Source organism: Fusarium verticillioides, chromosome 3 (assembly GCF_000149555.1).
Source record: "Fusarium verticillioides 7600 chromosome 3, whole genome shotgun sequence".
In the NCBI taxonomy this organism is placed as follows: Eukaryota; Fungi; Ascomycota; class Sordariomycetes; order Hypocreales; family Nectriaceae; genus Fusarium; species Fusarium verticillioides.
Window position 1 is genome coordinate 4,443,483 of NC_031677.1, and position 21,393 is coordinate 4,464,875.

Sequence of the window (21,393 nt, forward strand, 5' to 3'; positions counted from 1 at the left end):
GTGGGGTTTGTGCTGATCGCGAGCGGTAGTGAAATCAACGGCCAAACTCAATGGCATGAAATTGCCGCCAATCAAGACGGAAATCTCCAATGATTCTCGATCTCAATGAGGAATCCACTGCGTAGACAGGGAGGTCAATGGCTGGAGGATCTCTCTTACATTAGCGCCGACGGACTGCAGCCCAGGGCACGGGGGAGATAAGACCAGTGAATAAAGTTTTAGCGTGCATCAGCAGAAGCGGGAAAAGCGGCAGGATGGTCTGTAGCATCGACGGTAAAAGTAGGCATGGTGCTATGCAGATAAGACGGAGTGTGACATTTGAGCGTGATAGTGATTGGTTGGAGCGTGAGTGCTGGGATATCCTGTGCAACAATAGAGATGACCGGAAGTCGACGAGTCACTATTGCTCTCTAACACATGAAAATTGTTGCATCTCGCAATGAGGTTACAAGCTTGTGCATTGATATCTGACTGCTATCTCCTTTTCCCCGAGATGAGTGAGATGCGGCATGAGCAGGGAGTCGATGCCTAGGCATGATTACTTGCTACTGATACCAGTACGAAACCTGAACGATTTTATCTTCTGTGCAAGACTAGATACTTCTCATTCGAGTCTCGCAACCCATATCGCCTCACAAGGCAACCTGTGCATGATGAGTCTGTTAGCCACTAATGGCTCTTTCGGCAGTTGCTCTCATGACATTAACAAAGCCATTCGTCAGCCCAATCTCAAGAGAGTAAGATGAAGTCCATTAAGGCTTCGGGGAGCAGAAAGAGGCGGGAAAGCCGCAGTGACGGATAGTTTAATGAGCGGGGATGTCTTGATATAGATTTACGGGAGGCCCAATGACAGCTGACGTGTCGAAGTCCCACTTTGGAAGGTTGTTAATAATCTGGAAATACTTTATCGGAGGTTTTATTACCCCGTGAGATTGAGATTATCCTTATTATAGTCTTTTCTTTGGGATGCTGGTAATTTATGGGGTTAAGCTTGATGATTCGCTTAATTGATAGAATGTCTACTGGGGCAAGTGTCATGACACGCCATGAGATACGCGTCTCAGCTAGGTAGTGACTCTTGTGCGGAAAATCGAATATTTGCAATCAAGACTTGTGGCTAAGAGTTGAAATCATCATACAGAACTGGGAATTTTTTTCTTTGCCCAAGATGGTAATGATAGCACGCTCAATTATATCACCTGCATCGCACAATGCCTCGCATCCAGCCGCTGCGCCACTCGGCCGCTCAGTCTCTCAACCCTGCCTGACTCAGGATCACCAAGCCCACCTCGTGTCCAACTACCGATCTACAAATGCCTTAGTGATCCCTGAACCTTTTGAAACTCACTCACTTTATCAAATCAGTATCATCAGGGCTCATGAGCTGAGCTTACGTGTTTCCCCTCCGAGACCGGGGTCGTAGATCCCTGCACCATGCGGCTCAAAGACCATGTTACATCACCCCAGCCAATCGGGAAATAGATGAACAAGGAGCATTTACGGTTCGACCTGTTACATTGACGTAAACTCAATCGGTGGATATAACCATAGCCTCAAACTGGACTTTTTTCACGAGTCAAGAACACTATTCGTCGTCGTAAGTCTTTTTGTGACATCAGCGCACGAACCGCTTCTGCACGGCCACCAAGGAAAAATAATATGTCACTCCGCCCCTTAGTACCATCTTAGTAACCAGCAGGCGCCGGCACTCGTGGAACTTGTCGTGCTTATCAGTAGTGATTAACCCGTGGCAATGCCGGGCAGTCCACCCACTCAGCTGTTATCTAGCGTGTAGAGTATGGAGCCCAAGAGGAAATGCCGTGAAGATCAAATCGGATCTACAGGAGAATCCCTTGTCGTAAATCGGGGCGCCAATAAGTCTAAGTGGGATGGAGTGGACCGGCGGTAGGACCTCTGTGATTTGATTTCAGGTTTGGTTGATCTTTGGACGTGACATTGCAGATTAGACTTCATGTTCTGCCTGTTGATCTGCCGGCGAGACGAAATTGGGTAAAAAAGTGGAAGGGCTGTGATGAGAGGTGCCAGGCTGGACGGATGGTTATATAGAGATGCGAGAGCGCTGTGATGAAGAGGATTATCAGATCTTCATTACTCTGAATCAAAGGATCATCTTTATTACCGCTTTGTTGATCGAGATATGAGTGTGCTGTGTTTACTACGGGAGTTGTGCGACATCCCACCAATGGCGGTCAGGGACAGTCAACAGTTCAAGTCCCTTGTAGCACTGAACCCAGGCAGAGCTGATCTCTTGGCTGCCATTCCTACAACCCAACAGCATTCCATCTCCTCCCTCTACACTCTATGTCATCTCCTTGAGCAATTGCCTGGTCCATGGCCAGTCTTCCAACTCATCAAGACTTATACACGCATCTACACCCAGCTCCCGGAAGAGGCTAAGACAAAAAGCACCCACGAGATCTCTTCCCTAATTGAACGAGCTTCAACGCTAGTCAAGAGGTCGTATACATCCTTTGCGCAGTTCATTGGTCGCGATGACAAGCCAGCCCTACGAGCCCCCACAGATGAGGATGTCATCTCCCACCGCGAACTACGACACTTCGTTGACAACTTCCGACTTCCCATCAATATATCAGATAAAAAGCCTGTTGTTTCTATCGCGTTACCAAATGGTCCATTACTAGCAGCTACATGCATCGCTGTTACGACTTACTACACCGCATCGCCAATTAACCCCGCCGCTGGAGCAGAACAATTCAGAGCGGACATTCTCCAAGCCCGAGCAGACTTTATCCTCACAACGAAGGATGAGTACACAAAACTGCAGCTTGATGCCAATTGGGTATCAGATAACAAGATTCAGATCTTCATCATGGACTGGACACGAGATGAGGGCATTTCGCTAAGGACAGTCGATGGAGAAGCTATCCCCACTGCCAGCGCTGAGCGAGTCGCTAACAAGGCTGATGACATTGGTCTGATTCTCTTCACGAGTGGAACGTCGGGCACCAAGAAGGTAGTCCCACTAACAGTTCACTCCATCATCGCTGGTGTTGCGTTCGTCATTGAATCATGGGGTCTCACAGCCAGTGACATTTGTCTGAACATGATGCCCCTCTACCACGTGTAAGCCACCTACTCGTCTTTCACTCGCTTTTGCTAATATTATACAGAGGAGGGCTAGTTCGCAACATTTTTGCACCAATCATCTCCGGCGGTTCTACAGTCTGCTGTCCCTCCTTCGATGCCAATCTGTTTTGGGACGTGGCTGAGACCATTCAACCAACATGGTACTACGCTTCACCATCGATGCACTCTATCATCATCGCAGAAGCCGCGGCGCGACCCGAAGCTCTTCGAAAGAGTCGGATACGGTTAGCTTGTAACGCTGCTGGTGGCCTATTACCGTCTTTGGCGTATCAATTGAGGGACACGTTCAACTGTGTCGTCTTACCGAGTTATGGAATGACAGAGTAAGTCATTTCACCTTCAAGATGATACATGCTAACAGGAACAGATGCATGCCCATTTCTACACCCCCACTAGACTACCGTCTCGATCGCGAAGGTACATCAGGTATCAGCACCGGTCCCGAACTCACAGTCCTCAACTGGTCTGAACAAACCGTTCTGAACGGCACCGTCGGTCGTATCTGCGTTCGCGGAGAACCTCTCTTCCCGGGCTATCTCAAGCCTGATGGGACATATGACAAGTCACCATTCAACGAGACCGGCTGGTTCGACACTGGTGATCTTGGATACATGGACGAAGATGGATATCTTTACATCACCGGTCGGAGTAAAGAAGTCATCAACCGTGGTGGAGAGTTGATATCTCCATTTGAGGTTGAGAATGCTATCATGACGGCTTCGAAAACGAGTGACTCGCCTATACACGGGAGGGTTTCGCAGGCTTTGGCGTTCTCGGCATCGCATGATGTTCTACAAGAGGTTGTCGCTACCGTTCTTGTCACGCCTCCGGGTGCTCCGCGTGTTGATCTGAGGACGCTGCACGGTGCGTTGAAGTCTTCTCTTCAGCAGGCAAAGTGGCCCGTGTTGATCACTTACATGGACGACCTGCCGAAGAACAATAACAAGGTTCTACGTATCAAGCTTGGCCAACGGCTGGGACTCCCTTCTGTTACTGATGATACGCCTTATATGGGGAGGCACTGGGATGCCGTTTGTCCTCCTGCTGATACCCCTCTGTCAGAGGCCATACAGTGCTCGTCTTGTGCTGTTGACTACACCAAGCTTGCGACTCACGTTCAGAACATGGCTCCAGAGCTTGACGTCTTTTGCCTGCCCAGCAATCATGATGGTTCGCCTGAAGTCGTCCTTGCGCCTAAAGCTGGAGGTTCTGTCGACTCTGATATTGTCAACAGCATTCGACACCAATTGGCATCAATAATCGACAATTACATGATCCCTACCGAGATACACCTCATGCCTCACCCATTCCAAAAGGACTCATCTGGAAAGATCGACGTCGAGGTACTCCGCTCAGAACTCGAGCAACTCCAATTGGCATCACTCAACAAACTAGCAGCCAGCACAGAAGGCCTAGTGACCAAAACCTTCGCCGAGGTCCTATCCATCCCACCCGCAGACATCCCCCGTGACGTCGACTTCTTCAGCCTCGGCGGTGACTCCCTCCGCACCGGCCGTCTTCTCTCAATGCTCCGTTCCGAGTTCAGCATCAGCCTGCCCATCACAGCAGTCTTCAACGGCGGCACCGTGACTTCCATCGCTGCACAAATTGACAAGATGCTCGATAGCAAGACTGATGAGTCTGACCAGCCAAGCGCTATCGTCGGATGTACCGAGACTTGTAGTTCCACGAACCCCTTCCTCATGATCCTGCAGCTCTTCCCCCTCGTGGTCTTCTACCCCCTCCGCCGCGCAGTCCAATGGACAATATTCTTCGTGACCCTCGCGCACTCTCAAAAACTCCCTACCAACCACTCCCTGCCCGGACGGTTTCTCAACCTCACCGTTTCCATGCTCATCGCGCGCATCATCATGGGTTTTGTATTACCCATCGTCGGCATCATTTGCAAGTGGCTCATCATCGGCCGCTATCGCGAGGGTCTGTACCCCATGTGGGGAATGTATCATACCCGATGGTGGCTTGTGCAAAAGATTGTTGCAATCTGTGGCAAGGGCTTCTTTGATGCAAATGAGACGACGGAGAGGATCTACTGTCGGCTTATGGGGGCCAAGATTGGGAAGAAGGTGAAGCTGGAGGGTGTGGCGATTGGAGAGTGGGATTTGATCGATATTGGTGATGATTGTAACCTTACAAAGTGCATTTGTAGACCTTTTGCTGCTGAGGGGAATACGTCGATGTATCTTGGTCGCATCACCATCGGAAGCAACTGCTCTGTTGGAGTGTCTTCCATCATCGCGCCTGGAACTATCATGCCTCCCAATACATGCCTTGGCTTCAACTCATCGAGCTGGGAGATGCAAGATGCAAGTGAGGAGTACAGAGACCAGCTTCCAAGTGAGAAGCCCAAGCCTCACTGGTTGTTGAACCTGCTCTTCACAATGCCTCTCAAGCTCATCGGCTTATTCCTCTCCGCAGTTCCTTGGATGGCCGGTCTTGTCGGCATGGTAACGACACAGGGTCAAAAGGTTAACCACAAGGCTCCATTGAGAAGCAGCGTGGACTGGTTCACGCAGCCCAACCGAATCGCCTACCATTACCTCGCTCTTGCTCTCGGATGTCTATTCGGTCCATTCTTTCTCTTTGGGTTCGTCATCCTGGTTAAGTCTACTCTGGACTGCATCTTTGGCAAACTCAAAGCCAATTCGCGATCCACGGTGGATATCTGGAGAGCGAACTTGATCAAGACGCTGTTGCCTGAGGGCAAATTACATCGGATGACGTCTTTGTTTGGTCAGCACTACGAGGCTACATCTATTGCATTGAGGATGCTTGGTGCTGAGATCGGTGAGCGTGTGTACTGGCCTGGTACTGGCCCTAGCATTGGTGACTACCATCTCATTGACGTTGGTAACGACGTAGTCTTTGGGTCGCGCTCTCATCTCGTCACCTCTGATGGGATTGGGTCAGAGAAGGTCACAATCCAAGACCGTGCCATGATCGCTGATCGAGTTTGTCTTCTGCCTGGCGCCACAGTTGGTGAACGTACGACCATGGGATCTGGTGCCTTGACCAAGAGAAACGGCACCTACATCTCTGATGGTACATATGTCGGCTCCCGGGCAGGAGATGCCGTCTGCCTGTCAACCGGTAGTGACACCAAGGTCTCTCGCTCTCACATCCGCAACATTAAGTCGGGGGATACCCTCACGAACGAAAAGAAGTTGAATGACGAGAAAGAACGTCCAGATACACAGCCTAGCATCACATCAGGAAGCGACACCGAAGGCAGTGATGGCAAAGGAGACTGGGCACAACATCTCTCTCCATTCGGTCGAGCTTTCTACCTCAAGCTAGCACCTTACCATGCCCTAGGTCCCTTTGCCATCTTCTGCTACTCTGCCTTCTTCACAGTCTTCACCGCCGTATACTGGGATGTTCCCAGCGTCTCATCTATTCAATTCGTTGGTATCATGTTCCGAAGCTCTTTTCCTCGGGGTATGAACGTCTGGTTTGACCTTGTCGCCATCTTCCTCACCATGTTTGCCGGCATCGCCGTTCTCTCCGCCATTCAATCTGTCCTTGCGCTGGCAATCATCATTGGATCAAAGTGGCTACTCATGGGCCGCCGCAAGGCTGGTAACTATGATTGGGACAAGTCTCCGTATTGCCAGCGCTGGCAGATCTTCCTCGGCATTGAGCGCCTTCGTCGACAGTGCTACAAAGGCAATAGTATTCTGAATCTGCTCACTGGTACTCACTGGATGGTTATCTACTTCAAGCTCATGGGTGCCAAGATTGGCAAAGACTGTGCGCTCTTCGTCAATGGCACCCCAAGCCTTATGTTCACTGAGCCTGATCTTATCACGCTTGGCGATCGCGTTGTCGTCGATGACGCCAGTGTCGTCGCGCACATTAACACACGTGGCAAGTTCGATTTGAACAGAGTCGAGATTGGTGATAGATGCGTACTCCGAACAGGAAGCCGACTTCTGAGTGGCGCGCTGATGAAGAGTGATGGCTGCTTACTGGAGCATACGCTTATCATGGGTGGCGATGTTGTCGAGGAGAGGAGGACGATGCAGGGTTGGCCAGCAGAGGAGTTTAGCGGAAAACGGATTTGATTTACTCGTGGGGGAGTGATTGGGTGACAGCGATATAGAATTCCTTGTCATGGGGTTTGGTTCGGTAGAGATAGATGGTCTTCATTCCAGTCAATTAATTCAGGCTTAGTTTCAGTTTAGCGACCTGCTTTCATCGCGCGATGTGCCTCGCTAGCCTTATTAGAGGAAAAAAAATAGAACAAGCTTTACTAGTCGCAGAGCTACAACGCGAGCTGGCATGCTGCTAAAGGTTTCGCGGTCTGGACTCCATCATGTGATTTATGGGATTTAGAAGCATTTCCCATTTCTCCATCCCTGAACCAAATTCCCCCTCCCCAAGATAATCTTCTGTTCGCCGCTGTTGTAAATAGGATGTTTGACATGAAGATGTCATACTCGTACGAGCAGCTCTTTGTCAAGCCCAACTATCTTTCGTGGCAAGTTAGCTTCCCGTCTCAGGCATCCTGTAAACAACACTAACTTGCGATGCAGGCTCAAAAACGCTCTAATTGGAGTTTCGGTTCTGACATTTTCCACGGTCGTCTTCTTCGCACTTCACACATCGCCTCACCTCCCATTCCGACCGAACGACATCGAGACTTCATGGGTTCCATCAGACCCGCCATCATGGCCGCCGCAGCCGGCCAACGATAGTCGATACACCGACCGGCTCGTCAATTACAAACCTGAACATCCCGTATTCAGCGAGGTGCAACCCATAGAAACCAAGCGCCTCGCCGTGTTACTGCCAACCTTTGTGAGACCCTCCTTCTTCACCATTGTGTTCGCAAATCTAACACTATATCGAGGATGGACATTTCCCCCAAGTCTTTCGCTACTTTCAATCCGTCAAGTGTCTCTGCGTCGATCATGACAAGGTGGATTGGCACATCATTGTATCCAACTCCGCCGAAGTCGAAGGGCTTGCGAAGCTCCTTGCGACTCTTGAAGACTGTCACCAAACTTTCAGTCGTTGGAAAACACCGAAGGATAATGTTCCCGGGAAGGATCCGATTTTTAACATCGTGAATCTTTACGACATCCTTCCCGCCAGACTGCGAACGGACCTAACACCCGAAGACACGAGCGGTTTATTGAAGAAATTCGACAAATATGCTTATCAATCGATCAAGAAGATGTCTGCAGCCGAGCATTTTGACTACGACATGGCTATGTGGCTTGACTCGGAGGCGATATTTGTCGCGCCAGGCGAAATCAGGGATATCTTTAAGGGACATCTGCAAAACCCTATCGTATGGCGCTCGAGAATGTCATTCCAGGACCGCGAGAAGTTTCTGATGAGCAAAGCAGCGGCTACTCTCGGGCGGTCTATCGATTCTTTCGGTGATCAACTTTGGTTGTTGGAATCTCTTCAGTGGATCATCGAGAAGCCTATATGGAATGACATGGTCTCATCCATTGAGATGGCGCACGGTGGAAACTTTTGGGATATCTGGATTGAGAACTCTTATCCCTTTGAATTGTTGGTATACTACCTGCATATCATCGCACGCAAGATGGAGACAGCCAATTCGATATTCTCGAATTATCGCATCTTAGAAACGGAGCGTGAGCTTATTCGCTTTGGACTAGGTAAGTATTTCTTCCCCCATTTTTGGTCAAATCTAATTATGTTCAGCTGAATCTATCTCGGCAATGGAGGGTAGAAGAGGAACAGGATTTATGGAACGACTCCCTCATCTCATTACCAAACCGCATTCAGTCTTGGCACCGAACTTGATATCATTTTGTCAAAGCTACTCTCTTCGTGCGTTGCGAATGGACAACATGGATAACTTTGAAGAGAGTGCCCTGGACAGTTTCCTGATTGACGGAGACGTCAAGATGCTGGTGTCGGGAGCACCAGATATTCACAAGTGGTGGGATGACCGGATAAAGAATGGCGAGAATATCGGCGACACAGAAACTGATTATAGTTAACTTAAACGTAGTAACAAATGCAATACTCAACATTCCTCTTATACTGAGTATTCAGTATTACAGAAAGCTTAGTCAGACCTGCTTACTCTCTTGTGACTTGCATTCCGTATTGTGGCTCGTCTCTTATTTGTTAGGCAGCAACTGGGAAGCATTTCATAATGCATCAGCTCAGCCTTGGCATCATTGATTGCTGGTGACACAGTTTCATTCCGTCTTATATCTTCGTCAGACACGAGTTGGTTCACCCTTACCCTATCACTGGCTTTTACTTAGAGCATATCGAGCTAAGGTGCGCGATGCAACTATCAGCTGTCACGTCCAAAATATCGTGTTATCGTTTAACAACAGTGTTCGCGACCTGAAGCTTGACATTGCAGGCGGCAGTCAAATCTTTTTTCCCACCTATTTAGTCAGAGTCCTTACATTGAAGTTCTACATTAGCTACTGTTGCAGGAAAGAGAAGAATGACTATCTGAATTGGCTACCATATCTGGATCCACGAAGGACCCACAACAATGCGAGGCGCTATCGCACCGTCAGCACAACCGGAAACTGGTTTCTTGAACATAGTTTCAAAGACTGGAAAGCAAAGCCGAATTCTTTCCTGTGGTTACACGCAAAAGCTGCGTCCTAATGTTTCATGGAACCCACCCACCTCATTACTAATAGATCTTAGCTGGTTCAGGGAAGACTATTCTGTCTTCCACGATCATCGACCATCCTTGCCTTTCAAGATGGTCGATGATCGTGGATGTTACTTGATGATCCAAGAGTCCTCGATCTGGCCCCAGAAAGGACTACAGCGCTTGTAACCGCGTCTATACAGCTTCCCGATGAAGATATCTGGGATAACCCTACTGCACCGCTAGCTTGTGAGAAGGCTACGGGGCAAATATAGGCCATTAATTCCATTCCATCAAAAGAGATGAGCATTTCCAGGATATGTACCGTCGACGGCCGTGGTTCTGAGATATAGTCTCTTGAGTTTCCCTCTGACGGTAGGTACTTGGCAGTTTGTCAAGATTGAAGCCTTGTTCTTGCCTGAGACGTATATACAGGGAGTCCCAAGGTCTCTCTCCCAGGGCATGACGGAGGGGTATCTAACGCTGCTTGGGGGCCAATAGTTCCACGTTACTGACGTGTTGTCGTGATGGTTACTTACGTCTTTGGGATGTCGAGGTGAGTTTGTGATTGTGGAGTCTCAAGACTTCTCATTTATCTCCATACCAACAGCGCCTTACAAGACCTTTACTAACCTTCACACAGAGTGCGGTTTTGTTGAGATGTTTCAGACACATCAGCGGAGAACCGCTATCGCATTGTGCTTGGTTGCCAGATAGCCGGTCTTTCCTCGCTAGTTGTTTAGATAACGTTCATGTTTTCACGAAGGGCGGCATTGAAGTCGAAACACCAAATTCTTGGGAGACGAAATATCGTGTGTAGTTTTTTGAATTGCTCGCTAATGGAAGAAACCTCGCTGCTATCGATGATAGACTCTCACTTTATATCTACACTACGGATGATCAAAATCTGGAGCTCACAATACGGCTCACCGGCCGCCCTAGTTCCATCTCAGTAAGTAAGGATTCAGAGAGCGTTCTAGTGCCGCTGGCAAGTGGGAGGATGGTCTCGGCCAACTCGACCTCTGGCTCCATTCGACCCCTTTCATATGGCGGGACTCCTAGTGATTATGTAATTGGATGTTGTTTTGGGAGAGAGATGAATCTCTCCTTCTTACTGGGGGTGACGGTAAACTATCCTCGCATTCTGTGTTATACACTTCTGGCTAATTTTGCAAATCAGATGGCTGTATCTTTATCTTGGACCGAGCTGCAGGTGCTTTGGTATCTCGCGGTAAAGCGCATAATGAGCTTTGCAACCATATTGCTATTTATCCTTCGTGTCCCTTCGCTGTTCGCTTCTTGTAGCGACGATGGGCCATTCGCCTTGTATGTCTTGTTAAACAATTCCCTATATTCCGGCGTTATACTTTGACTGTGACAGTGGCTCACTTTGACGTAGGTGGATTATTGGTGGCTCTGAACGGTATACAGCCCTTACACGGAAAGTTTGTTCTTGGTATAGAGACTTCATACCTGCTTTTGAATAGTTTGTAGGATAGTATTAGATCACGTGTATAGATAAATTCTGCGACAATAGAAAGGGTTGCATTTTATAAATATTTACTAATCTTTATTTTATCCAGATTTAACTATGATAATCCGTTGACCCGCATACTGTCTCCAAGTCAAGCCACTCATTCAGGCAACATCTTCGTCAGTGATAGTCATACCTTTGCGTTCTCGTCTGTACTTTCTAACATACTGGTACCAGCAAGGACAGCGATGATGATGCATAACTACATCTCTTTCTTTCCCAAACTCGTGGATAGGAATATATCATCCTTTGCATACTGTAACCCCTGGTGTTTCGAGTCTTTCACCGAGGGAACCACGTTCGGAAGGGACAGCAGTTTATGTGGCCACTGCAAGGTGTATTGATCTTGCAGGCCAATTAAACAGTGCCTAAGCCAAATACCCCAGGTGATAAAGTAGTTCACACCCAGCCCAGTCATCAGGTGCCTAGACATCATTAGTAAAAGAATAATACACTATCTCTGTGCAGTAACATACCACCACTGCCACTTGTTAGCTGTCTGAACGCGAGAATCACGAAGTCATACGTACCCCATGGCCTTCGAGAAGTATTCCCCATGGCAATCCCACCTGATGTCTCCACCGGACGAGATCACTACAGTGCACGTTGTCGAATTTCCAGGCCGCAATTCCAGCTGCACAGGTAATGAACCCCATGGCCACAATCCATCGCATCTCACGAATTATAACCTGAGGCCTTTGAACAGAAAATAGCGCTTCCCCGTCTGAGAGCGAAGCCCCGGGGGACTTGTTTACATAGTTGTTGTTCAGGCTGGGACGCAAAATTGCTTCCATCGTGTACAGACTTCTGAACACTGTGGCGAGGAAAAGGATACTAAAGGCATTCTGGTGAAATGTAGGGTTTTGAATGTAGTGATAATATACCTGAGAGAAACAGTGAAGTTAGTAAATTATTACGCTGGGAGGATTCCAAGCACGTACTGTGATGGAGATAGACAGCACAACGAGTCCGATGCCAAGAGCTATGGAGAACAAGCGAGACCTATCATGTGTGAAGATTGCATAGCAGAGGATAGATGTCGTATAAATCATGGAGAGCTCATCTACGAGCTGCATTGGATCTAGGCACTTGTCAGCGAGCTTGCACCGCTTACCGGAAAGGGAGTACGGTACATGACAAGGTTGCGTGGAAAGCGAAACTGCCGCAACCAACTAACAAATAGCCCAGATATGCGATGACAAACACGGTGTTATGTTTGTACTTGAAGCAATTCCGTACTCCGCGAACACCAAGCGCGATGAAGAGCGCGTTGGTCAAGGTGTTGGTGATTTCCGCAGCATAGTGGCTGATAACATAGTCCTGCTGTATGTATTAGATCTGAACCAGTTGATGGAAAATTGGAAGCGTTCAAGGATATGGGAAATAAACTGACTTCCTCGCACCAATTTAAGGTAGAAGTTGGCTCCCCCCAAAATCCTTCTTGTGGCGGAGGGTAGGGAACTCGGAAACTGAGATTCTCCAACATGATGGGGTAAAGTTAGGGGCGGTGGTCTTTTTCGTTCGCTGGGAGCTTCCAAACCGTTGTTGCAATATCTAGATAGTTTGAGAAATGGTGCAACATGGGCTATTTATTGCTGACGCTTTGGTTTCCGCATTATGCAATTAACGTCGGTGCTTGGTCAGACCTTGTTGTTTTGCTAGGGGGGCCTGCGATCCCCGGCTCCCGCGGGCCCGAGTTTCATCTATAGACGCGCGCACCGCGACAGATAGCCGCTACAATTCTAGAATTTATCGAGGCTTGTTCATAGTTCATTGGCGTTCGCCGGCACGGCGTTCGCGGCCCCGTAGGCAACTTCCGGTCACAAGTTCAAACTTTAAGCCGCTCACACGGGTAATTCGGGAATGATAGTCAAAGTCAATTCACTAGCACCGCTACTGCACAATTATCATGACGGCCGTTTTCTCTCGCTGTGCGCGCGCCCGATGCTGAATGGAGATTATGTGTATAAAGAAAATGCCTTGCCCGACAGCTACATCGACCAGACCTTAGTCCTTAGCTTTTATTTTTTGGCCGTGGATTCGAAATGTTGTTGAACTTCGCGTTACTGTTCAATGTCGCTGGGGCCTTGGGCGCAGCGAGTCAGCCACGCCTATTTTCACTCCCGTCAAGCACCGACTCAGGCCGCGCCGCCGCGGTGAAAAGACACGACAGGGTTTCCAGTACGGAACGGATGACACCCTCATCCGTGTGAACCCATGGCCCGCGGGACCGCTTGGAAAGAATGCCATCAAGGCCCAGTACAGCGCTTTTGAGAAATCTGAGGCATCTATCTACAAGCATGTTGACGAGGATACTGCTCAGGCCCAGGTATCCCTCAACGGGGTATGTCATAACCATCCGTCCGGGAATGCTGATCATTATCGTTGCTAATTCTTCTGAGAAGACTCTCCAGTTAGACTCGTTCGAAGCCTATTTCAAGCTATACGATGGCCAGTGGCAGAAGAGCGTTCCAGATGGACTCGCCGCAGGAGTCCTTCGGAATGCCAAGTCAGATCTGTCCTTCTCCATGGAGCGCCTTTCTGTCCATCCCGAAAGCCTACGACGAGTCAAACCAGACGAACGCGTGGCACTGCGTGTCGACGACAAGATTGCGCGAAAGATCACGACAAAGACACAGCGAGCTCTCCAGAAAGAAGGGCGCCTATTCATCGTGGACCATAGCACCCTGGCGAATCTGACTTTGACAAAAGGTCGCTACGGTGGTGCTTGTGAGGCGCTGTTCTTCATTCATCCTGTTTCGCAGGACTTCTTGCCACTGGCCATTCGTCCCAACAACGGTTCACCTTTGGTCTATACTCCTCTAGATGAAGAGAATGACTGGACGCTGGCCAAGATACTGCTCAACATGAACGATGTCTGGCATAACCAGTGGTATCACCTCTCCGCAGTTCACGTCACTTCCGACCTCGTCTACATGTCGGCCACCCGATCATTCAGTGACATGCACCCAGTCTGGGGTCTGATGCGTCGCGGTAAGTTACTCCCAACCTCGCTCAAATCGCACAACTAATCGAGTCTCGTAGTGGCCGTCAACTCTTTCGCATACCGCGTGGGAGCTAGCGAGACTCTAGTCAACCCCGGAGGCGAGATTGAGAAGAACTTTGCTTGGAATGGTGACCAGGCTATCGATTACAGTAAGCAGCTTTGGAAATCAGAGTGCGCTCCCTGGCAGGCGAATTATCTGGAGACGAAGCTCACCAGGCGGGGTTTGATAAACTGCGATTATGGTCCTAAGTTGAAGTCATTTCCCTACTACGAGGATGCTTCAGTCATCTTCGGTGCCTTACGAACATTTATCACCGCGTATGTTGACGCATACTACTCGTCGGACGACGCGATCACCGCGGACAAGGAGCTCGTCGCATGGTTTCATGAAGCAGCCCGCGCCGCCGATATCGTCGACTTCCCAGCTTCTATCTCAAGCAAACGCGAACTCGTGGACGTGCTATCCCATCACGCCTATCTCATCTCAATTCTTCACGGCTCATTGAACAGCAATAGTCTTGTGCACTACAGTGCCGTTCTGCCAATGCACCCGTTCTCTCTTTACCGACCGCTGCCAAAGGAAAAGGGCGTCTCCAGCCTCGTACCATTTCTCCCTGACTTGGAAGCCTCGATACAGCAGATCGCGCTTGTAGCTTCGTTCAACCAAGCACCTATTGCTGATACTTCCGATTCGCTGCGTTTCCTTTTTAACGACACCGAGTTCCACTCCCACATCAACAACAAGGCACGTATAGCTGCCAAAGTGTATTCAGCTACTCTATCGAAGTTCAGCAAAGAGGTCAAGGGGAGAAAGCTTGGTCCTGATGGATGTAGCCAAGGAATGCCATTTGTGTGGAATGTCTTTGATCCCAGTACGGCGCCTGGAATCATGGCGGCCTAGGAGAACTAATGACCTTCTATACCGCTACTAAATCTAAGCTATTTCAAAGTGCCCGCTAGATAGAACCATGTTGGGGAGTGAATGACTATGTGATCTTTTGTTGATGTTATGGTAAATCCGGGTGCAAAGGAGATACAAGACTTGATTGAATCAAAGCTACTGTAGTAGTAAGAGTACTTGAGCTGGATATTTATTTCATAACACACGTTCAAGGTCTATTAGACGATAACGCTGAGTTGTGAGTACCCGATATCCCTGACGAAGCAAATGGGTAGCCATTCATACGCCTCCTAAGCTACTCAAACATTACATCACGAGTATTTTATCTACTTGTACATATGTCAAGTAGAAAGTCTAGCGTTCTGTCCAGCAAGTAGTAGGGTAGCAATGAAACTTAAATTTGCTGATCGTAAGTTCGGCTGTTGCTTTTCCACCTTCTAGCTTAAAGTCTAGCCAATCTGTCTCAATCAAACTACCATCCAGGGTGGGCTTCTTATACACATTAATAAGGGATCCTTGAAAAGCTAGTTCGCATGAGTCAAACCAGAACAGCCATGAGAACTATAGTCCCGCACTCATCCTGAAACTGTCACAAGCTGCAGAACCATAAAGGCTTGAATGCCTGCCGCTATGAGACCAACAAAGCTGGACCACTCTGTCGGAGCTGTGAGGTATAGTGGTGGGGCTATGATCGTGCAGATCAATGCTAGCAGCATGGGAGGTACCCAAGTGCGCTTCCGCAATCGGGGATCAGCCCTTAAAGGAATGCCTGAGATGATCAGGGTGAACCCCTGGATGATGCAGCTTTGCATGAGAAACCAGAAATCTGCGTCTTTTGTAGTTCCGGGTTTATGTTCTGAGTAGTTGTAGGCAAGAGCAAAGGTCCAGACATTAGACAAGGTAGTCCCGATGAATGTCAGCCAGAGTATCGCGGTGAATGTCTATAAGGTAAAGGTAAGTTTATGTCCGAAGTTTGGTCAAAAGACATACGCACACCGGACTGCGTGGGAAAACCTGCTCTGGTATCTTGAGGCACAAGTTTCGGTGCCGCTTGGATCTTTCGTGCTATTTCTGGCCTACAGCATGTTTCAGCTTGCTTCTTCCTAATGCACTGGATGACTCATCATTTTGCAACATTGTGATAATACGTCCCATGCTGATGGTTTAAATTGAGTGCACCTTCGAGAAAATCCCATCGCTCGGAAAGGACCAATCGATAATCAGATGTCAGCACCCCCGCCGAGCCTGCATCAAGTACTGCACTCTGTATATCAGAGGCATATTCGATGATTCTCTCGAGGTTCCCCAGCGAGGGTTGGTGTATTTCATTCCCGGCCAAGAGATTCTGAGAGAGAAACGAAAAAGCTCTTCCCCAATAGTAAAGGATATGTCTCTCCTTTAGGTACAGGCTGCTGAAGATGAACCGGCCGTTGTTAATATCTTGAATCTGAGTTATGATTGTCTGAAGATCCTCCAGGTCGTTCACAGCCAGTCTCTGCGCAGAGACATCACCTGGGTTCAGTTCTCCGGAAGCGATTTGCTGGTAGAAGTGCTGACAATAGAGAAGAAGAAACTGATCTAGTTTAGAGAGGCTTCGCGCTACAGCATATAGTTCTTCGTTTGTGAGCGCAGGGCCGTAGTTATCGTTGATGGTTGCTTTTGGCGGTTGGGCTACCGTTGGCGTTAATGATTAGAATGCAGGGTCGAGGTCAGCAAGTACATACAGGGGGAGACCCATCCCACGTTGGCTCGCCTGTGCGGAGCTCGCTGTGAGGCTTCTCCTTGACTGTAGGATGTGGATGAGGCCATGATGAAGTTCGTCAACGCGATTTGATGGATTCGATGCCTCTGGTGGGCGGCAAAGCTAGAGAGGAATTTGTGGAATTGAAGTAGTTATTGATAGAGGCGCAGCTTATCAGTCGTGGCGCAGCATACTTATTGGTGGAGGCGCAGCCTGGTATTGTTTTCAGCTATGTTCAGGTCCTCCATAAGCATCCACTTAGAGTATTATAAAAATCTTTTATTATCCCATGAATTGGTCGCGGTGTTATTGATAACGGTTGCTGCCAATTTGTGAATTTTCTTGTGCAAGGTTGTTCTAGAGCCTATCCATAAAGCGCTCGTTATTCTCATGGAAGCTCGAAGCTTCTCACATCCCGCTTAAAGTAATCTTCCTGTCGATAGTTGGCAAGAATAAGATAAACCCAGGTCGCGAATTCCATAAAAATGCTCCATAGCCACGAAGACGAGCCTCCAGCTTTCCAGCGAAACATCGTCTCGTCGTACAGCTTCTTAATATCATCCCGTCTCAAGGCCTCGTAGGCTTCCATCACATAAGGGACGCCCTTTTTTATCCCCTCGCTAAGCACGTGGGCGAACAGGACACCGTCTTCAATTGCGATACCTGTGCTTTCGCCCTGTGGTGGCATCTATTTCTTGATGTCAGATGATGTTGTCAGTGTGAAGGGGTTACATTGCTTACAGCATGAGCGGCATCCCCAAGAAGAAGCACTCTCCCCTTGCTCCATTTTCCCCCAGGAGGAAGCATATAGACAGGATAGAAGTACCAGTCGCTTTCGTTAATGAGAGGCTCTAAACCTTTGATACCGCCATCCTTAAAGCGACCAATGATATCCCGCTTGAGTGTGACTTTGTCCTCCCCTAAAGCCTTCCATCCTTCCCTTGCGCCTTGGTTCTCTGCCATTGGCATGATAGCTAGAGCGTATACCTTCTCCCTTGATGGCTCGAAGTATGTCATCAAGAACGATCCATGCTGGCCTTGGATCATGGTAGAGTCCTGGAGGATTGACTTCTCATGCGATGTCGTGACACCAATCTGTCCAGTAGAATCACTGTCGACGTATCCGTAGGCGATGGCACGACCGGAATATGTCTTCTTCCGTTCACGATCGACAACCGTGGACCGAACGAAAGAGTGTATACCGTCGCATCCAAGCAGAACATCACAGCTGATGAAATCTTGCGACTTGTCAGCATCAAATTGAACATCAACACGAACAGTTCCTTCATCATCTCCCTGGTCGTCCAACTGTTGTATGTCGGTGACTCTCGCACCGTATCGCAAGGTGACCCGGTCCTTGGGCAATTCGGCAACTGCGTCCGACATGCACTGTACAAGATGATGTCTCATAACTCTCAGCGTATCTGTTCCCGGTAACATCTGGCCCAGCTTCTGGCCTGTTCGAAGAGACACTACGTCGACGCCGCGGATCGGGATACCCAGTTTCCGTAATCGTGATCCGACGCCAAGAGCACCAAGGTACCGTAGCGCCAAGGGCGTCAACAGAATAGTTCCTCCGAGGGTTTCGACTTTCGGACGCAGCTCGAGAATGGTAATGCGAGGCGACGAGCCTTGAATGGTTGTTTGGGAGAGTGCGATGGCAGCTGCTAGGCCTACTGGGCCGGCACCGATAATGAGAATGTGGATCATATTGTCCGCAATAGATTGTCAATTTGTTTGGAATCCTCTGTGGGAGAGTGATTCAAAAAGTGATGCTTACCAGTTGATCTTATTATCGCGGGAACATCACAGAAGGCGCCAAGTTCTCTGTCATGGTAGAAGCTTTCAGCCATAGGTCTGGACTTCAAGAGGCGCAAGTAAGATACAGGGCATCTCGGAGCAATTGGAACCCGATGTCACCTGATAGAATGAAGAAAAGCCTGTCTCTCAATAGAGAATAATCCATAACTTCAAGATTTCAACTCAAGGGCGATACCTCCAGGGACAAATGAACCAGCTAAGAACAACTTAGCGTGAACCATCGCTGCATAAAGCAAGAATAGTGTGTTTTTATTGGCTACTGATCTTACTGGCCTTACTCAAACTACACCCTAGTTACTCCACAAATCGTATTGGTCGTATCACCCCAGTTGTTGGTGAGACGTATTTGTCGTATTCACCAGCAGGGGGCACTTTCATAAAAGTCTATAGACTGCCGGAGTACTCTTGGGAAGAATTATTGTAAATTCGCGGTATGGGAGATATATCTAAACAAGGTCTAACATCATAATTGCAGGTTTGTCCAATGTATCTTGTTTATAGGCCTGCTGATTCTTACTGATTGTTCTTTGCAGCAAGGTATGATGTTTTTGCCAACACAGTGAATGCTCGAATACAAATGCCCATATCTGTCCCGTGCACGCCACTTCTATCAAGCCAATTTTTCAAGGCGATAGCATTTACCCAGTAGACTGCTGTGTCGTCGTAAATGACATAGCTATTCGCCGGTTTATTAGCTGCCCACGAAAGCTATTATATAGAGTTCAAGCACTTACTATGCCTCTGTGTTATTTTTCTGAGCAAAATTGGCGAGTAGGAGGTTCTGATATTCCAAGATGGTTTCCTTACCATCCTTCCTCTTGCTTCTGCAGTTATGATCAGTCCTGTGCTGTTTGATAAGTTCCATACCTATGACTCACTCATAAAGAAAGTCACAATAGTCTCCTGGGCCGTCTTTTTGCACAACTTTAGCTATATAGTATTAGTATAGAGGATATGGGATATCTGGATCGTGCTCAAACCTTGGAAGTACACCTTATGGTTCGCCAAGACCCCATTGTTGAACTCAACCGAGAAATCGCAACCATATTTATTTTCTTCAGACATCCATTCCTAGTTACTTATCAGTATTCCGATCTTCCTTACGCCATTCATGTCAAGACATATAACGACTACGATCTCTTGCGCTTGATATCGGCGACAGACTAGACAATACTTACAAAGTTAACAGCTTTATTCGCGTCCCGTGCTGTCCCCTGAGCTGTCATCAGGAAGATGTCAGTGAGCCCTATCTCCTTCATTGACTTCGTCGGGAAGACATGGCGGAATCGTGCGTAGATTTCCCGCACATTATTCGACCCTGCTGAAAGTATCTCGTCGAGTTCCGCGGGGGTTGTAACATTATTGAATTCCATCGTAAATGCCAGCAGTGGATGGATGCGTCTTTGGGAAGGAATAGGCAAGAGAAGGCCATAGGATTGAACTGGCTGAGACTTGTAAGAAGTGCTTTAGCGGTGATGTATGGATCTTATATAGATGAGCGGATGAGAGATCTCAGGCAAAAACAAGGAAGGGGGAAACGAGAATCACGTCGATAGATTGCCAAAGCCTGCCAAGATCATCTATCGAAAGCAATCCGAAGGCGATTCCATTTTCGCAGCTTTTGCTGAGGGGATGGTCGGTCTAGATTGCACGGAATCTAGGCTTGGCACTGTATGTTTCACAGCTTTAGTACTGAGGCTTACACGCTGTGCAACAATACCTGGCTGATCGATATCACATTCCGACTTTACTGTGATGGAAAGTAAGGCTTGCATCACAGCAGACTATTAGTGTGCTCAGCCAGCCACGCGGGGACCCTTTGCGCATGGGCTGGTTCCAGCTGTCTCTGCACTCATTCGTGTCTGACAAAGGCTATTACTTAGAAGCGTAGAGTGCAAGACGAGTAAAATTAGCAGAATATGACAATCTCCACCAGATATGACGTACCCGGCTCATACAATATGACTACATGCCACTGTCAGACCATATTTGTGCCTCGCCTTCTTACATTCTCTTAGGTGGATGCTGTTAATAAGTGGCGTATTTTGTGGCTAGCTGGGTAGCGAGTGGCATCCGGCGCCCCGAAGTCTTATGCCGCATGAACTAGCCCTGTTCCATTAGTTGAAAGCTCCGAGACATGGCTTGTTTTTCTGAGCTGACTATGGTACGGTACTGATGCGAAGAGAAATGCTTTAGGATTCGACTTGAGGTCGTGGGCTTGGAGCACTGGGCGTTCCAACAGGTCTGGGTACCTATAGCTGATATCCGTCACATCTAGAAGAAGAAGCTCATTTTATGATGTAGAAAGCAAAACTCATCACGAGTCTGAAGATGGTACATAGTCAAACATATCGTAAGCCTGCTCAAAAATCCCTCAAAGCCAGATTCTCAGATGTCGTAATCTCCTTGTCGCTTCTAACGCAACAGATGTAATTCTCCACGTTCACGCATTTCCTCATTCATAGAAAAGCTTCCTTTAGCATACCAAAACCTTACACGCCCCCTCTGTCTCGGCCTTTCTGAAAATAACGGGCTGAAATCCCAACGCTTGACTTCGATAGACTCATCACATTCTGCAAACTGTTATCATTAGTTGCCACATTGTCACCCGCTTGAGCGCGTAATTGCGAAAACA

At 48.3% G+C, this 21,393-nt stretch overlaps 7 protein-coding genes across 7 annotated transcripts; 3 read left to right on the forward strand and 4 right to left on the reverse strand.

The window, feature by feature from the left end:
* Positions 1-1,703: 1,703 nt before the first annotated feature.
* Positions 1,704-7,431, forward strand: FVEG_05723 (hypothetical protein). The gene is made up of 3 exons (XM_018893960.1): positions 1,704-3,105; positions 3,153-3,452; positions 3,497-7,431. The coding sequence occupies exons 1-3, from the start codon at positions 2,159-2,161 to the stop codon at positions 7,209-7,211; spliced, it is 4,962 nt and encodes a 1,653-aa protein (XP_018750915.1). The 5' UTR covers positions 1,704-2,158; the 3' UTR covers positions 7,212-7,431.
* Positions 7,432-7,535: 104 nt separating this feature from the next.
* Positions 7,536-9,172, forward strand: FVEG_05724 (hypothetical protein). Its single transcript, XM_018893961.1, has 4 exons — positions 7,536-7,627; positions 7,683-7,947; positions 8,000-8,783; positions 8,830-9,172. Exons 1-4 carry the CDS (start codon positions 7,563-7,565, stop codon positions 9,129-9,131), a joined length of 1,416 nt encoding a protein of 471 aa, XP_018750916.1. The 5' UTR covers positions 7,536-7,562; the 3' UTR covers positions 9,132-9,172.
* A 2,484-nt stretch (positions 9,173-11,656) lies between these two features.
* On the reverse strand, positions 11,657-12,774 carry FVEG_05725 (hypothetical protein; the record flags this gene model as incomplete). The annotated part of the gene is made up of 5 exons (XM_018893962.1): positions 11,657-11,713; positions 11,819-12,172; positions 12,230-12,369; positions 12,422-12,608; positions 12,682-12,774. 5 exons carry the CDS (start codon positions 12,772-12,774, stop codon positions 11,657-11,659), a joined length of 831 nt encoding a protein of 276 aa, XP_018750917.1.
* Positions 12,775-13,333: 559 nt separating this feature from the next.
* FVEG_05726 (hypothetical protein) lies at positions 13,334-15,196 on the forward strand (the record flags this gene model as incomplete). The annotated part of the gene is made up of 4 exons (XM_018893963.1): positions 13,334-13,338; positions 13,386-13,632; positions 13,694-14,282; positions 14,334-15,196. The coding sequence occupies 4 exons, from the start codon at positions 13,334-13,336 to the stop codon at positions 15,194-15,196; spliced, it is 1,704 nt and encodes a 567-aa protein (XP_018750918.1).
* A 575-nt stretch (positions 15,197-15,771) lies between these two features.
* FVEG_05727 (hypothetical protein) lies at positions 15,772-17,005 on the reverse strand (the record flags this gene model as incomplete). Its single annotated transcript, XM_018893964.1, has 4 exons — positions 15,772-16,137; positions 16,191-16,272; positions 16,603-16,867; positions 16,921-17,005. The coding sequence occupies 4 exons, from the start codon at positions 17,003-17,005 to the stop codon at positions 15,772-15,774; spliced, it is 798 nt and encodes a 265-aa protein (XP_018750919.1).
* Positions 17,006-17,325: 320 nt separating this feature from the next.
* FVEG_05728 (hypothetical protein) lies at positions 17,326-18,647 on the reverse strand (the record flags this gene model as incomplete). The annotated part of the gene is made up of 2 exons (XM_018893965.1): positions 17,326-17,625; positions 17,679-18,647. The coding sequence occupies 2 exons, from the start codon at positions 18,645-18,647 to the stop codon at positions 17,326-17,328; spliced, it is 1,269 nt and encodes a 422-aa protein (XP_018750920.1).
* A 624-nt stretch (positions 18,648-19,271) lies between these two features.
* On the reverse strand, positions 19,272-20,131 carry FVEG_15711 (hypothetical protein; the record flags this gene model as incomplete). Its single annotated transcript, XM_018904904.1, has 5 exons — positions 19,272-19,434; positions 19,493-19,582; positions 19,637-19,688; positions 19,739-19,829; positions 19,937-20,131. 5 exons carry the CDS (start codon positions 20,129-20,131, stop codon positions 19,272-19,274), a joined length of 591 nt encoding a protein of 196 aa, XP_018750921.1.
* Positions 20,132-21,393: the final 1,262 nt, after the last annotated feature.